General features: G+C 35.7%; 1 protein-coding gene and 1 pseudogene across 3 annotated transcripts; both read right to left on the bottom strand.

The window, feature by feature from the left end:
• Positions 1-4,937: 4,937 nt before the first annotated feature.
• LOC114322880 (protein TWIN LOV 1) lies at positions 4,938-16,065 on the bottom strand. 3 transcript variants are annotated; one of them, XR_014344297.1, is made up of 8 exons: positions 15,073-16,065; positions 13,505-13,712; positions 13,324-13,388; positions 13,076-13,155; positions 12,829-12,884; positions 12,668-12,731; positions 7,242-7,324; positions 4,938-5,366 (listed from the first exon to the last, which is right to left on the bottom strand). XR_014344297.1 is itself a non-coding variant. In XM_082894437.1 (7 exons), the coding sequence occupies exons 1-7, from the start codon at positions 15,650-15,652 to the stop codon at positions 5,214-5,216; spliced, it is 1,206 nt and encodes a 401-aa protein (XP_082750563.1). In that variant the 5' UTR covers positions 15,653-16,065; the 3' UTR covers positions 4,938-5,213. The 3 variants fall into 3 exon arrangements, 2 of the variants coding, with proteins under 2 accessions (XP_082750563.1, XP_082750565.1); XM_082894437.1 differs by lacking the exon at positions 7,242-7,324; XM_082894439.1 differs by lacking the exons at positions 7,242-7,324; positions 13,324-13,388 and having other exon boundaries at positions 13,605-13,712; positions 15,073-16,023.
• On the bottom strand, positions 11,507-12,241 carry LOC145803261 (WAT1-related protein At3g28050 pseudogene; annotated as a pseudogene).
• Positions 16,066-17,619: the final 1,554 nt, after the last annotated feature.

Here is a 17,619-nt window from a genome sequence, read left to right as displayed (position 1 = left end):
AAATTAGAACTATAACAACTCACATTCCCAATAGAACTTTAAAATTCTCCCTCCTACGACATGCTGCTAGTTCCCTAACACACTAGGACTAATATCTTTGAAAGAATCTCCCTACTACATTAGCACTTGGGTAGATCAACCGATTTAAAGTAGCCATAGGTTGCATAGACATCCCAAAATAAACAAGACAATGATTCACAATAACAGGTAGTGTTAAACTCCATTTCATGACGTTTTAAGCTTACCTCATATCTTGTCCAATCATAAAACCGTTTGTCCAATTTTTTATGATACTATTGTCACCAGATTTCAAGTACATATGGCAACAATTTTGGGCCAATTGACAAACTACAAAGGCTTTATCTCAACATTCATCTCATGGCTCACGGCCTAATCAGCTTTCCAAGACCTCTTAAGGCCTCATTCAAATGGGTCAAGTCCCTTAAGAAGCCCAAATTCACATATGACTTCGCACATCAGTAAATTAGGCCAAATAATGGCACATTTTTGCACTTTATCCACTTGAAGTCCAGACAATTATAGCCCTTAAAACGATTGGGCTCAACTACAAGAATAAGCCCAACAACCTAGAGTGGCTTGGCAACTTGACAATTTGGCCCAAAGTGGCCCATTTTAGTATTTTAACCCCATTGGGTTTCAGCATGCTTCAACAACTCGGATCAATTTCATCCCTCTAAATGGTTGAGCTCAACTTATAATACAAAACTCAAGACCCTTAGAGCGGCTTGGCACCTTCAGATGGCTTCAAACCATTAGTTTAGTCCATTTGTCCAAAAATGTCATGGAAAGCTTCTGCAGGAAAACCCAATAACCTCAAAAGCTTGGCATCTCAGTTCAAACCTAAGAAGGCCCAATCAGTAGACCAAGAGCTCAATAATGTGAAGAAAACACAGTCAATCCAAAATCTTACATTTCGGTCCAACACTTCAACAACAGAGCAGTGTCCAGCCCTTCAGATAGCTTCAAACCTTCAGTCTAGTCCATTTCGGACTCTTTAGTAGCAAAATGGCCAAAAAAAAGTCATCTACAGCTTCTACAGCAAAGCCCAAGCACGTCAAAAGCTTGGTACATCAGTTCAAGCCCAATTGGCAGTCCATTTGAGCATTTAATGTCATACACATTTGTCTAAACCGAAGAGACTCCGCTAATATGGGACTTTTCGTCTTTATTTTGGCACTCTCTCAAGACTTCCACCATGAAAGAGCTTGGAAGAATCTTTAACTCACCTCCTCTCATGAGTTAGCTCTTCTTGATTATTTTCTCAATAAGAAATAAAGGCTCTGACCTACTTCGGCATTTGTTCTCTTTGAATCTGTCTTTGAACTCCGTCTCGTTGCACCCACAAGAGCTTTCAGCCAAACACATCTCTGCTATTGCACTGTTGCCTCCAGCAGTAATGAGCAGTAATGGAATATGCACATATTCACTAAACAGTGCACCATATCTGTATCTTAGCAAACATATCCAAATTAAAGTTGTTATATTTAGCTTAGAACTGTGCGTTACTCAGCTTCATTTGCACTCTCTTTCTCTCTCCCTTCAACATTCTCCCAAGTGTTCCCCACTATTTCAATTTACTATGAACTATGAATGTGTCTCCAAAGCCCATTATCAGTTTGGATCAACTCAAAATAAAGTTTATGGCCCACCCGGCAAGTCTACAGCACATGGGAAGTGTCATTCTTCATATTTGCTCTCTTTCTCTCTCTTATGAATTTTCTTTGTACATGTGTTTTACTTCAACATATTATATCATATACTTATATCTCATTATATTTTTGTAGATGCAAATGGAAGATGTTAAAGATTAGACACACCTCCTAATATCGTAAGTGTTGTGCTAGACTGCTACTGAACATGAGGGTGTTTCTCCAGCAATAACTAAGCAGCCTTCCAAAGGCATGGCAGGCCTCTCAGGCTTTCAAAGTACCATCAGAAGGTCCAACAGCTTCAATTGAATCCAGTCACTCTGCATGAGAAGCACCACCTAACCATTTGGCAGCAATATGCCAAATCAACCCTATGGTGCCATCTCAACAACCTCTGACAGTAAGCCCCACGGGCCCAGCCATATCAGTAGTTGAACAGAACTCAGAGGCCAGATCGTCTAAAGCCTAACTAGACCATATCCATACACCTTAGCCTATCATATCATGCCACGTGTCCAGGCATAACTAAACACCCATATTTCTAGATGTTCATGAAGTCTTCACATGAGCTCTCTCCATAGTTTATGGAGCATTGGTCCTTGAGGGTCCAATTTGAGAATAAAATGATGAAGCCATTTCTTTGTTCACTTCTCTTATGCTGTGTTTGGTTGGGGGATTTGGAGAGGGATTTGGAAAGAGAAATGGAAACAGTAGGTGAAATGTGAATAAAACATGCTTATATTTCACTTAGTTTCACACACCTTTTCCTTTTCCCTTTCCAAATCCCTCCTCAAATCCCCCAACCAAACACAACATTAAAGCTACAGTGTAGGACTTTCCTAACATTGAATCTATATATATTTGTTAGTGTGCCAAAATTTTATTAAAAATGTATAAATACGAGGTTTACATGTACTTTTTTTTTTAGCTCTTTTCCAAAATAATATTCCACATTACCAACATAAAATGTTCGAAGATTACCATTTGTAGTTGAAAGTCATTAGCAACTTTACCACCCCAAATACTCCATTTTGGGGAAAAAAATTAATTACAACTTAACTAGAACTAATGACAAGTCGCACAAGCAAAAACGAAAAAGCAAGGAACACAAATTCTATATCAAACATTCAATGTATTTTTTTAGCAGTTATGCTAGGAATAGTAACAAATATACCAACAAACACACCAATTAAGATTCAAGACTTATATGTAAGTTCCACAGCTTGATATGAAGCTTAACTTTAAATGTATCTAGTTGATACCTTTATTAGTACATTTGGTGATGTTTGTGACATTATACTAAAATGGCAAAACTATATGGTAGGAGTACAAATTTTTTACTTTAGAAAATATAAGTGAAAACAAAATCATTTTTTCGACTCTTAGGTGGTGTTTTTTTTTAAGGATTGGACTAATAATCCATTGTTTGGTTCAATTTTTTTGCTCCGGACCTCATATGAGGGATTATTATATCTTAGGGGGACGGGTGGGACTATTTTCATGAGAATAGTATCCCATGGGACTAATGTGTGAAATGTCCATTTTATCCTTATGCCATTACTTAATAAACAATTAAAAAATGGTAAAATAGTCTTTTGCACATTTATAAATTAGTTTTTGTGTTGTTAATTTAAAATTATATATTAAATAAAAAATATAAATTATAAATTATAAATTTAATTTAATTTAAAATAATAAATCAAAAATTATGGCCTTATAAATTAAATTTTTTTAGTGCTGTTAAAAAATTAAATTTATATATTAAATAAAATTATTTTTTTAGTGTTGTTAATTTAAAATTATATATTAAATAAAAAATATAAATTATTAATTATTAATTTAATTTAATTGAAAATAATAAATTAAAAATTATGGCCTTATAAATTAAAAAAATTTTAGTGTTGTTAAATTATAAATTATAGATTACAAATTTAAAATTATACATTAAATAAAAATTATAAATTACAAGGGTAAAATAGTCTTTTGAACATTTATCCTTATCCAGTCTATCCAACCAAACATTGGATTCACTAAAAATAGTACAATCCAGACATTTAATCCCATGATTAAACAAACATAGGATACAAATCCAGTCCAACCAAATAGTCCAGGGACAATGTATCCCAGGACTAACAGTCCGATGGATTACAATCCCCTCTTATCCAGTAAGTCCAACCAAATAGGGTTGTCGAATTTCAAATGAGTAAACAGTTCCCAGACCCTTTTATTTAGGGATGAGCATGGTCCGGATTGGACCGAATTGGAGTAAAATCAGGACCAATCCGTTATTTACGGTTCCTGAAAAACTGGAACCAATCCAATCCATTTAAATCGTGGAACCAATCCGAACCAATTCATTTAAACACGGATTGGATCGGTTTAGGACCACGGATTTACATAATTAAATAACAAAAAAATATATATAACACTTTAATTTCATAAAAATATAAATATAGTACCATATTAGTTTCACAATAGCAACATGTCTTTTCATAATAGCGACAAACTGTTCTAGAATTTAAACAACCATAAGGACACTAGTTCCACCATAAGTATTTAGACCATTACAAATTAACACTAAAAACTAGCAAACAAAAGTAATAAAAAAAGATACTATGCAAGTTTAGGTTTGGATTTAAGTTTTATATGAAATAAGATAAGATATTATGCAGGAGAGTGTATAATAAAAATATAGACTATTTGTCTACGGTCCAGATCGGTTCCAATCCGGAACAATGGGGTTCAATCCGGAACCAATCCGTGAACTATGGATTTTTGATTTTGCAATCTGAAACCGAACCACGGATTCAAAAAACCAATCTAAACCTACTGGATTGGATTCGACTGGACTAGATCGGATTACGAATTTCACGGATTCGTTGCTCAGCCCTGCTTTTATTTCAAGTTGAAACACCTACAACACTTACCATTATGCTTATAATTTCATAAATACGACTGTTACATCATTTGAAATAGAAAATTTTGTATATATACAAATTTTCAGTTCAATTCACTCCAAAACCCATTTAATTCAGTCAAAGGAAATGGAATTCAAAACAATAGAAATCTCAACAATGTGGTAGTTTGTTAATATTTTGCTGCATCATTTCAAATCCAAGTTCTCCATCTGAATCAGAATTCCCCCAAAATTTTCCCAAAAATGGAAGCCACCTCTAAACAAATCATGGAAATCTGGTGGCTCTTTAGACCATGTTCATATATCAAATTAACACAAGATGATAAGATCAATATATATACCATACACAATCATCGCAATCATTTTAATCTGTTTCATTCAAGCTAAAATACAGTCATAGAAACAATCTTGAATAGGACACAGTCAGCAATATAATCAATAGCTCTATAAATTGAAACATCTGTTCTTTTATCTACAAGCATGTAATTTGACAAGCATTCAGCTATTTATTAGTTATCTGTTTCTCTAAGTTCAGCTTCCAACCTAGAGCTAATCAGTGCTCGAGATATTAAATAAAGTATAGGAGAACCTGTAATCGGCAGCAAAGAATAGGTGGAAAGTTGTCCCTATGACATGGAGGTACCAGGACCAATCAACAAACTCCTAACTGCAACCTTTACTGCACCCACAACACTGTGTTGCCTTGTCTGAGGGCTCAGCCCCTGTTTATCCTGATTCTTGCAATTTTCGTCCATCTGAACCCCCACATAATACGCTATCTGCATGTGATAGACATAATAAAAGAGAAAAAACTTCATAAGAGAGAGTTGTTCTTTATGGTTAGGGAAAATTACAAAAAAAAATTAATTAATTAGTTAACCCAAGAGTTTGTCCCTTGTAACAAACTAGCCCCTGGATTTTTAATTTTATTAATTTAAATTCTAATCTTTTGATTTGTTTTCAATCCAAACCATTCGCCTATTTTCGTTAAATAAAACCAACAAAAAAAAAATGGTATTTCAGTCAATAAATTAAATGTAAATGTACATAAAATGTCTAAAATATCTATTTTCGTTGAATTTAATTATTAAAATATCATGTTTTCCATCAGTTTTGCTTAACGAAAATAGACAGATGGTTTAAATTGAAAACAAATAAAAAGATATAGTTTAAATTGACAAAATTAAAAACTTAGAATTTATTTTGTTATAAGAGTCAAATCCTGAGGTTTTATTATAATTTCCCCTTGTGGTTATGTAATGAAATGCCAGAAGGGACGAGAAATAAAATATATGGAAAACAAATTAAGAGCTCAATATCAACCAAAATTACAAGGGATTCTTCGTAATTGTACACTTCTTCTGGATTTATTGAGTAAGATAAAATTGCTATACCTATATGTTATCACTTGTCACAGTCACCCTATTTTGGTGGCTAAGAATTCAAAGAAGACAAGAATAAAGGTTTGGAACCATGGAACATTTGGAATAAAAAATATATATATAAATATATAAAACTTTTGTTGGGTATAAAAGTAAAAATTCCAAACAGTCATCCTAGGCAAATTTCAATGTAGCTTTCATTATTTTACATTAAGTTGATTTTAGTCATCCTAGGCAACTTTTTTTCTTCTTTCTCCTGCATTTTAAGCAAAATCAGGAAGTGCATGGTGTGATCTCACTGAAACCTGTCAGTCATTCCCCTGAAAACCAAAAAAAATTGCCCTATATGTAAAGGAAGTATAAGATCTTGTTATCAAGAGTTGTTATAGAGGTTCAATGGTACGAAGTCACCAAGCTCTTTGAAAAGGAGCCTTGCGGAGAAATGTCCTTGGAAGCCAATCAATTTTTTGCACCTTTTGAGGATACTGACTGATTTAAGATTGGTGATAACTGGAACACCATAACTAGTACTCTAGCTCCAACTTTTCAGCAATTATTCTGATTTCTGTTGGCTTTGAGGACAAGGAATTGATAATTAGATGGAGATGGAGATGGAGATGGAGATGGAGATGGAGGGGTTGGAAAGTCGATTCCTAATGGAGCATTACAAGATTTGTTAAAAAATATACGAGTCTGGCTCCAGAACAGCCATTCTTTCTGTAAGTCATAAAAGTCACCCATTCAAATAAACTTCTTCAGCTCTTACAGAAATTATATCAAAGTCACTCTTCACCACCATCAGTCAAAAAATTATAGGCAACAGGTAGATTTTATTTTATTTTATTTTTTTAATTTTTTAATGCAAGTGAGAATTAATATAAAAGATCAGAATTAAAAGCCGAATATATATACATCAAGAAGGTGAATAGCATAATAACGCAAAAACAGCAGAAAAGTGCAATAGCAGCATTCAGAAGCAAATAGCAGATGTGATAGTCGAAACTAGCCAGCAGGAACAATAGCAGAAAATGATTCAATATCGATAAATATCATAGAGAAGCCATATCCATTTAGTAAAGGATTTTTCTACACTTTTAGAGTACATAAAGAAGGTATGCAAACCAAAGAATAACTCCCAAATTCATTATGGACTAGCGGAAAGCACAACTTAAGAAAATTAACTTAAGCCATAATGAGGCATCAACATGAACTAGTTAGTAATGAGAGAACGTAGGAGTAGTGAAAATATATGATTGGGGAAGGGACACTAACTGTGTTTGGAAGGAGTACACACGTCAAGACATGAGTTTTCTTATTTCAGTATGGTGGCAAGACATCTTCAGTTAGTGGGGCGGCTGCATTGAGCAACATTGAAATAGATATGAAAAATAATAATAATAAATAATAATTTATAAACAAAAATTTGCACAACAGAACTCCACTCTCCATCCCTTTTTGTTTACCTGCGGTTGTTTCTTTCTAAAAAATCAATTCAAACATAGAAGAAGCTTATGGTAGTGGCAGCAGATATGCAGATATGAGAACTAAGCCTCACAGACCGAGTCATGACAAGGGCCCTCAAAGTTCTAACAAATTTTGTGCCACAGATGTGAAGCATAAGCCTTGTAGAACTCTTAAAGAGTAGTAACGCTTAAACCTCATAATTAACAGTATTGAAGGTGTATGCCTCATCGACAAAGGCATGCATGTGTGCACACCATCACAAGCTACTGTGCTAGTGCACATTTGAGGAACATCTTTAACTTTGGTGTGGGGTTTGAAACTTGTGACCAGGGTAGTAGTGATTGTGCAATACCTCCACACACACATTTTTATCTGTTACAAGTGCCTCAATCTTTAATGCTGCTACCTTTCTCTCTCTTATACTCAATCTGTGTGCAAGTGGGTGTCAGTCTAATAGGAGTAATTAAAAGCCATGATCATGCTACTGACCCAGCTATGAGAAAAGGCAACGAAGGAATCACTTCAACAGCCTCTCCTTCCCTGAGAGAGAACTTTTCTTATTGTACTTGATTGCATAAACATAGGGGTCACACTCCAGAGAATCCGTTCATGTTTTCAACCTTATCTGAAGAATCTACCATCTTAGAGAATAAACTACCGGGTTGTCTAACACCAAGGAAATCTATCCCAATCACCTTGATGGAATTTCTAATATTTGGCTCCTCCTAACTTATCACATTGACAAACTAGCCAATTTACTAGAAGCAATAAAGCCCAGTTAAAAGCTTTCAAGTTCAATGAGATGGATAATACGGGAAAAAACAAATTTACCCAGATAATATAAATGTATATATATATATAAACACACAAACAGACATGTATATTCAATATCATAAACACACATAAGAATTCAGTGTCAAAACTATTTGCATAAAATTAAAATGCTATTATATTTTCAGATGTTTTCAGGAATGTGTCCGGGTATATGTAGAGAGAGAGAGAGAACTACCAATTAATACTGGAAAACAACAATTTAGTGGAACTTTGTGCATTGCAATACAAAAGCTAAATAAAAGACAAAGGGTGTGGAGAAAAAAAGAAAAAAGAAAAGAAAAGAAGCATCCAGTTGTACCAACATCTTTGGTGATACCAAAATAAAGCACACAACAGTACATGTCCAACATTGTCGACAATGCTAAACTAGTTTGATCAAATTTCCAGGCTGAAGAAAGAATTTTCATGTCTACATGGTTTTATCAGACTTCCAAAAAAGGGGATAAAGAAAAAAGAATTCCAGACTGAAAAAAGAATTTTCACATCTACAAGGTTTTATCAGACTTCCAAAAAAGGGGATGGGGAAAAAAGAATTCCAGACTGAAGAAAGAATTTCATGTCTACATGGTTTTATCAGACTTCCAAAACAGGGATAAAGAAAAAAAAATGTTACATGTGAAAATGGCTATTGCCAGAGCCAAACTTTGGTAATAATCTAATAGGCATCCACTTCTACCCAACGACAACTAGAACAAGAATTTCAGTTTTATTTATAATTTATTATTTATTTATGGCTGTGCATGTGGTGGTGTGCGCAAACGCACACGGTCATGGGGGAGGGAGGAGGGGTGGTTAAACCCCTGATATAAGGTTTTTTTATTTTTTTTACGACTGCTGGATCCAATGGCTTTGTATTTTCCTATTGTCCCTGTTTCCAAGCTAAGTAGAAGGACAGAAAGTTGACAACAGGAAGATTGAACAACCATCCTGTTTAGAAACCTTAAACCATGGGAAACAAAAATTCATTTGCATAATGTAAAAAATAAATTGATAGAGAGAATGACTTGTATGTATTATTGATTGATGTTTGATTGATATCTATATTACAAATGGTGAGTGGCTCATTATATAGGAGAGAGTGAGTGTAGTAGGTGAGGAGTAGGTGAGGAGTAGGTGGTGGTAGGTGATGGTAAATTGGTGGTAGGTGATGGTAAATTCTAACAGCCCCCCGCAAACTCAAGGAGGATAGAAACTAACCAACTTGAGTTTGAAGAGAGGAACAAAACAAGAAAATACATAAAAATAAAAAAGGATAGGAGACACTGTATGGTCGTGTCAGACCGTTGGTGAAGACACTGGATGGTGGTGTCATAACGTTGTAGAGGACACTGTATGGGGGTCTCATAACGTGGTAGAGACACTGTATGGTGGTGTCATAACGGTGTAGAGGCCACTGGATGGTGGTGTCAGACCGATGTAGAAGACAGTTTATGGGGTCATGTCGGACCGTTGTAGCAGACAATGTTGTGACAGTTTACGGAGTCTTGCTGGACCCTTGTAGAAACTAACCGGAATCAATGTCGGGACAGTTTACAGAGTCTTGTCGGACCCATAAAGGAGCTAACCGGAATCAATGTCGGGACAGTTTACAGAGTCTTGTCGGACCCTTGTAGAAACTAACCGGAATCAATGTCGGGACAGTTTACAGAGTCTTGTCGGACCCTTAAAAAGTCGCACCCTCAAAAGGTGTGCCCAATCTTTCAAAAGGTGTGCCATCAAAAGGCGTGCCCAATCCATAAAAAGGCGTGCCATCAAAAGGCGTGCCCAATCCATAAAAAGACGTGCCATCAAAAGGCGCGCCAGACACGCGGCGATGCACGTGATCGACAGTGCGCGTGTCGGCCTCTTCGTCATGTGCTATATAAATGAAGGCGGAGGCTGAGAGAACATGTGGAAATCAAACCAGTCTGAAACCTCTGAAAAACGCTTCGTGGGCTGAGAGAGATACACTGGTAACACTCTGTAAACACTCTGTAACCAACCCATCTCTGAAACACTCAGCAACCATAACATGGCCTCTTCTTCCCGTCCAGCTACCCAGAACATGGCCTCCTCTTCCCGTGGTCTGCTTACGCTCTTTCCAGAACTGAACGAGTCCACAAGAGAAATAACTGGTGCGGTGGCCAGTGAACCCCAACCAAACACTTCTGGGTTTGCTCCTTTGAACTTTCCGATGCGGTCGGTGGAGCAAAAAATGGCGGTGCAAACTGATATTGAGGCCAATCAGTATACTCTGAAGTCATGTGTGGAAACCATGACGGCAGTCACAAACTTGTCGAACCGGCTGCAGAGTAGGGCAAATGAGGTGCAGCAGTTAAACTCCCAGCTGGCTCTGCTCCAACGCATGTATAAGGATGCGCGAGCAGAGATAAGTGTGCTAAAGGCGGAAAATAAGGAGCTGAAGCGGAAGGCCACCGTGATGTTCCGTTTTGGAGGGCCGCCATATGCTGCAGTGGAGGAGCAGGGAGTAGTGATCATGCCCAGTGGAGTGGGAAACACGGAGGCAACGCCGGTAAGGGCCGCCCAGGACAGAGGCAAGAAGAAAAGACCGGCGGCAGAGTAGAGAAGAAAAATCCCGCCTGTGGATGTGTTTTGTTGTATTTTTATTTTTATTTTTATTTTTATTTTTTTTATGTTTTGTAATGTTGTTTTGTGGTTGTGTAAAATTTGGAGCGGGGTGAACCCCACATGAATAAAAGAGTGTGTATTTTTTTATTTTTTTATTTTTTTATTTTTTGCTGGGACAGATGAATAAATAAATAAATAAATAAAAAGAAAAGAAAAGAAAAGAAAGAAAAGAAGAGAAGCAGGTGGAAATATTAAAAACAAAGAAAAGTTTGGTGGGAATGGATGGAAAAGATGTGTTGGTGGGAGAGAAAAGAAAAGTAAAAGCTGAAGAAAAGTAAATGGCGTGCTGTGTGGGTTTGTCCAAAAGAGGTTTTTTTTTTTTTTTTTTTTTTTGTTTGTTTTTTGTTTTATATTTAAATATATATATATATATATATATATAAATGGGAGATGGAGGATAGGATGATTATGTTTTTTTTTTTTTTTTTTTTTTTTTTTGTGGAATATAAAAAATAATAATAAGATAATGGAAAAAGATAATAAAATAAAATAAAATAAAAGTAGGGATAAGAAAAAATATATTATAATAAAAAAATATAGATATATATATATATTAAAATAAAAGAAGAAAAGTGTGAAATAACGTGGGTGGAATAAATTAAGAGAAATGATTAAAGTGGGTTTGAAAGTGTGAAAAGATGAGAGAGAGAGTGGGATGTCATGTGTGTGTATGGGGCAGTGTGTTGAGTGTGTGCCCATGTGCATAGGTCTGCCGACGAGATGGAGGGGGAACAAGCCATGTGATTCAGGTCTTTATTTTTGTACTCTACAAGAATCTTGTTGATGTAGAATTCAGTCATTTGCCAACTTTCTTCCACATGTGCAATAGGCATGCTCATACCTGCAGGTGATGGATTCAACACAATAGGTGTGCCTTTGTAGAGAGTTACTAAAAATGCTCCTGAAATTGATACTACGGTGCCTATGATTTTAGCTTGACTGCGCGAGCTTCTCAGTGCTAGCTTTTCCATCCTGAAAATGAGGGCAAGTATAAAAGTGAAAGCAGGGACGAGGTTGCTGATGGCTGAAGCAAGTGTGGGAGAGCTGTAATGGATCCCTGTATATCCCAATATCTGAGACGTACACCCGATCAGCCCGAGAAGGAAGATTTTACATGCGATGGAGGAGTTGAGAGGAGGCAGCTCTGTTGATCTGCGAGAGAAGAAAGGGGAAGGGAGGAGGACAAGAGCAGCGACAGCATAAGCGTAGACGACGAAGACGTAACGGCTCATGCCATGGACGGTGGCTGCTTTGAATAAGGTGTTGAGACCGACGTTGATGCACTCCATCGTCACCATTGCTGTAAATGGCAGCACATCCCTGTAACAATACTTTTCCCTTTCCATTGTGTGTGTGTTTATGCCATCTGTGTCTTTTGATAGAGCCAGTTGGGTTTATTGAAGGTGGTGGACTCGAAGAAATTTCAAGGTATGTGTAGAAAATTCTAGTGGACTAGATTGAGGTCCGGCGAGCGGCTAAGGCGAGGTTGCCGCCCGCCGGTGACGCGAAAAAAAAATACTAAATTCTTAACCTTGCTCTGATACCACGTAAAAAATAAATTGATAGAGAGAATGACTTGTATGTATTATTGATTGATGTTTGATTGATATCTATATTACAAATGGTGAGTGGCTCATTATATAGGAGAGAGTGAGTGTAGTAGGTGAGGAGTAGGTGAGGAGTAGGTGGTGGTAGGTGATGGTAAATTGGTGGTAGGTGATGGTAAATTCTAACACATAATAATAAGAAGTAATGAAAGGTAATATGCACACCTTCCCAGAAGCACTCCGAACAGGTGAAATGTGAAGCAAGTTCCAAAACGAACTTTTGTCCTTCCTGATAATAAAGCACCAAAGAGAAAAATTGAGTCTAAATCCAAAAATTAATATGCATATCCTTCATGACATAGTTAGAAGTATAGGTAAGTATCTACCTGTAATTTAAGATACAAACTGTGCATGCTAGCTCAGTTTGAATGCTTTCCTTTATCTGCATAACAAAAAGCCAATATGGAACACAGTAAAATCACCTTGCCACCATTTATTATTTTGTCATTCAATAGAACTGAATCCACTCTTTCCGTCACATAGTGGCAAAGTTATTACAAGGCGAAGACAATTATGGATTTTACTATTTGATGTCAATTAAAAAGATCAAGAGCTAAAATGGAGAATAACCACCTGGAATATGGTTTTGAAATCCGTATCCGCCCCCCTTAAAAATCTACAATTGCGACCCAAAACTTCATGTCTAGCATAGCCTGTTGAAGAAAATGATATTCACAAGGATGAAAAAGTTCAGAAGTCAGAGTTCCATGCATTATGCGTATATGAACTGGACCCATCTCTGATCTTAGGCTAGGAAATGTCCCAAATGAGATAAATCAAATTTGTAATAGCAGTCTAAACTAAGTACACAATTTGAGCACCTGTCAGTTTTAGGAAGGCATCACTCACGTACACAATAGGCATGTCAGGTAAGTGCGGAGTGGTTCTGCAAGGAGACGCATATATGTTTCCAGAAATGCAAAGCAAATAAATGGACAACCTTAGTAAAGTAGAATTATATCCATGGTATTACGAGAAAAGTAGAAATTTGCAACAACTCACAATACAAAACTTTGTTTGATTCTACCAAGAGATATGTTTAATGATGAACCAAGAAGACCCATCCCAGATAAGCCGCATCTCTTCCCACAAACTAGTGTACCTGTTAACTTACTATAGTGGCTTAGCACAGAGAATATGTTGTTAATGGCAGTTGCAGCCTTTCGCTTCTCTAGATCACTTGCCTCGCAGTGCTCATCAACTTCTAACTCTGTACATTAAAAATCGGAGCATTAGAACCTTACTATAAGTTCCTTAAGCCTGACCCAGAAATGAGAACCAGAGGAAATTAAATTGGAAAGCTTACACAACATAATTAGAAAAGTGAATGCAATATCTAATCATGATTTTGATGGTAAACGCTTATAGGAAAATCTAAATAATTAATAATTATGAAAATTCATAATCAGACGAGCTAAATAGTCAAAAGACCCAAAACAAGTCAAATTGTTTCTTGAACCAGGAGAGAAAATACTAGGATTTCTCCCCCTCTTATTTGGTTATGCTGGAGAGAAAAGAAAGATTGTGATTTCTCTCCAATCTTGTTTGGATAGACTACATAAAAAAAAGTAAATAAACTCTTCCAGGTTATATTACCCAGAAAAAAAAAAAAAAAAAAAAAAACCTTTTATGCTTTTATGTCTTTAGTACTTTTAGATGGACAATTTTGGTATTACATAAAATTAGTAATCATTCCATTTCTTTTCTCTCCCAATCTCTCCAATTTTGGTGTGATTCAAAAGTGGTTGTAAGAGAAATCAATTTCTCTCCATTTCTCCTCATTTCTCTACTTTTTCGTAATCCAAACAATCAACAGAAATCCATTTCTTTTCTTTTCACTCCAAATCACTCAATCCGAATGGACTGTTAAAGTTGATTACAAGTATAAATGCAAATAAGTAGTCAAGAGAGACAGATTACAATCCATTTCTTTTCTTTTCACTCCAAATCACTCAATCCGAATGGACTGTTAAAGTTGATTACAAGTATAAATGCAAATAAGTAGTCAAGAGAGACAGATTACAGATCGCGTTAGCTCTATGATTAGTGGAAATGAGAAATAGGCAACTAAACTAATACATATGCCGAAGTTCCCAATAAGAACCCATCTAAACTCATGGAAATCAATAGACCCATAAGAAGTTCTACCAAATTACAATTTTTGAAAGATAAGAACCAGTATAAGCAACCGCAAGAATGTCAAGAAACACAATCTAACAAGACCATTGGTGACTTAAAAAAGGAACCTCTGTTTTTGTTTTTGGTTGGGGGATTTGGGAAGGGACTAGGAAAGGAAAACGGAAAAGGAAAAAAATAGATAAAATGTGAATAAAATATACCTTTTTTCTTTCCTAGTCCCTTCCCAAATTCCCCAACCAATGGTCTTGTTATCAAGTTTATCTATATACATTTTATCTAGTTTTACGCACCTTTTTCCTTTCCTTTTCCAAATCCCTCCCAATCCCAACCAAACACAGCCTAAGACTGAGGTTGCATAACAATTAGCATAGTCTAATGAGAATGAACAACCAATGTAAGATCAAATATAAATTATTAACTGAAGAACAAACCTCTATCATCTGAACCCAACACCAAATCCATAGCCAATACACGACCCAATTCCACTACAGAATCCAAGCATACCTCCCTCCTGCAAGAACCAAGTAGAGACTCACCAAACCCAGAACTATCTTCACACAAGCTAACCCCAATCCTTCCAAACCCACTTCTCAAATGCCTCTGTTTTCGGACAATTGGCACTTGAACTCCAACAAAATAAATCACACTCCCATCCTCTTTACTAAACACAGGACACAAGTGAAACAACATCCAAAATGGTGACCCATCTCTACGATAATTCAATATACTGGTTTGTATAGTCCTCTCTTCTCTGATTGCCTCTCTAATCTCCATTACCGATCTCCGGCTAGTCTTGGGGCCCTGAAAAACTCTCCCATTCTTGCCGATCACTTCGTCCCTTGAAAAACCAGTCATTTTGAAGAATCCTCTGGAAGCGAAAACAATTGGGTGCCCAGAAGTGCACGGGTCAGTTATGATGAAGCTATCAGGCAATTCGTCGAGCACTTGGCGGACCCAAAATGGGTATCGAGAATTGAACGATTGTTCGATGAATCCCAACTGTGAATCCATGGTAGTTGTAGCTGTTCTTCGAAATTTCTATGTTTCTGTGTGAAGAAAATTGAAGCCAATGCCATGAGATGAGATAAAACCCACGAAGTAGAAACTGAACTATAAGCAAAACCATGAGGAGAGCACATAGAAAATTGAACCCATAGATTTCTCGGAAAAGAGAACTATGATTGCGTAGAAAGAAACACTCGAAATTCAGTCATGGTTGGCTTGAGGGAATGAGACTATTGTCAATGCCTGAAAACAACAAAATAAATAAATAACAAACAGACGACGTTGGTACTTATCCATCCACGCAACGCAACCACGGTATCTTCGTTTTTTGTTTTCAAATGTTTTACTTGTGGATGTGGCTTGTGCCCCGTCCATAATCAGATTGGATCAGATTTTTAGATTTTGTGGGTTCGCTGCATAGTTGTATTGGCAATTCGAATGGTTTAAATCCGAATGGTTTAAATCTTCTTTTTGAGAAGTGGGTTGGTTTTTTAATTTTTTGGTTTTTTTTTACTATTTTAGTCTGGGTTAAAAAGTTTGATTTGGAAAGAGTTTTTTGGTTTTTTAACTTTTTTGTGAGAGAATAATGTAATGATTATGGGTTGGATGTGATATTTTATTTTTTGTGGCTAAAATAGCCTATTTTATCTTTTGTGGTTAAAAAAACAAAAAAAAACCCGTTTAGCTCTTGCTAAACGGAGCCATATAAAATTTATCAGATAGTTTATTTTTATAAAAAATTATATTAATTGAATATTGATTGTCATTTGATCAAATTATATTTTTATCAATAATTAATTTAAAATTATACTCAATGTTGATAGAAATGTGATCCGATCAAATGGTTATCGACGTCCAATCAACGTAATTTTTTACAAAAATGAAATATTCGTCAAGTTATACATATTGATAATTCAAATCATTAATGTGGATTTTGTGATGGGCTCACGGAAACTCAACAGCACTGTCTAATCTAAAAACGGACAGGAGACGAGTCTTTCTTTTTTTTTAGTTAAGAAAAGGCATTCATTATTGGGCCATTAGGGTGCAAATTTGGCCCGGCCCAGCCCACTCAAACTTGGGTCCAAACTAGCCCATGTCGAGCCTCATGGGTTCCCGCCAAAATCCGGGCCAAGCCAGTCCACAGGCTAGAAAATTAGGCCTAGGCCCAAGGGTATTCGAGCCTTGGTGATCAAAAATTATGTATTGAAAGTTGAATGTTGAATTTTTTAAATTAGAGTACGAATTGCTTCTGAGATTTGCTTAAAATACGAATTGTCCCCTATAGTTTGAAAAATTACAAATACCTCCCTATCAGAATTTTTTATTTAAAATAATTAATTGAAAAACTGAAATTTCTAACTGTTTACCTATATAATAATAAATTACCTAAATTATTAATTGAAATAAAATTTTAACATTATTAAAAATTGTTAATTAATTTAATGATTTATTAATAAAAGGACCTATTTGTTATGAAATTAAAAACCTTACGGAGCATAATGTAATTTTTAAGATTACAAGAAATAATTTATAATTTAAGTAAATAATAAGGGGTGTGTTTGTAATTTATCCAAAAGTATATAATGTATATAGTCCATGTAAACGCTTTTTTAACAAAATAAGTGATTTGATAAAATTGGAGATCGGAAATTATGTATTGAAAGTTGAATATTGAATTTTTTAATTAAAAAATTGTTTGATAAAAATTTAAGTGTTGAATTAAAAATAAATTATTTGATATATATAAGATCAAATTTGAAATTTATTATTTTTAAATTGTATATTTCAATGTTTATATTGTGATGGTTGTCGTAGTGGTAATGGTGGCGGCAACGATGGTGATGACATGGTAGTGGCGATAATAGTGGCAGTGTTGATGGTGACAGTAGTGGCCACAGTAGTAAAATGACGATACTTATGACAACAATACCAATTGTGATGAAGATAATAATAGTAAGTGGTAGTGGTGT

Source organism: Camellia sinensis, chromosome 11, assembly GCF_055761805.1.
Source record: "Camellia sinensis isolate YWXY chromosome 11, ASM5576180v1, whole genome shotgun sequence".
In the NCBI taxonomy this organism is placed as follows: Eukaryota; Viridiplantae; Streptophyta; class Magnoliopsida; order Ericales; family Theaceae; genus Camellia; species Camellia sinensis.
The sequence above is the reverse complement of the archived record's forward strand: the minus strand, read 5'-3'. Positions and strand labels throughout refer to the sequence as shown.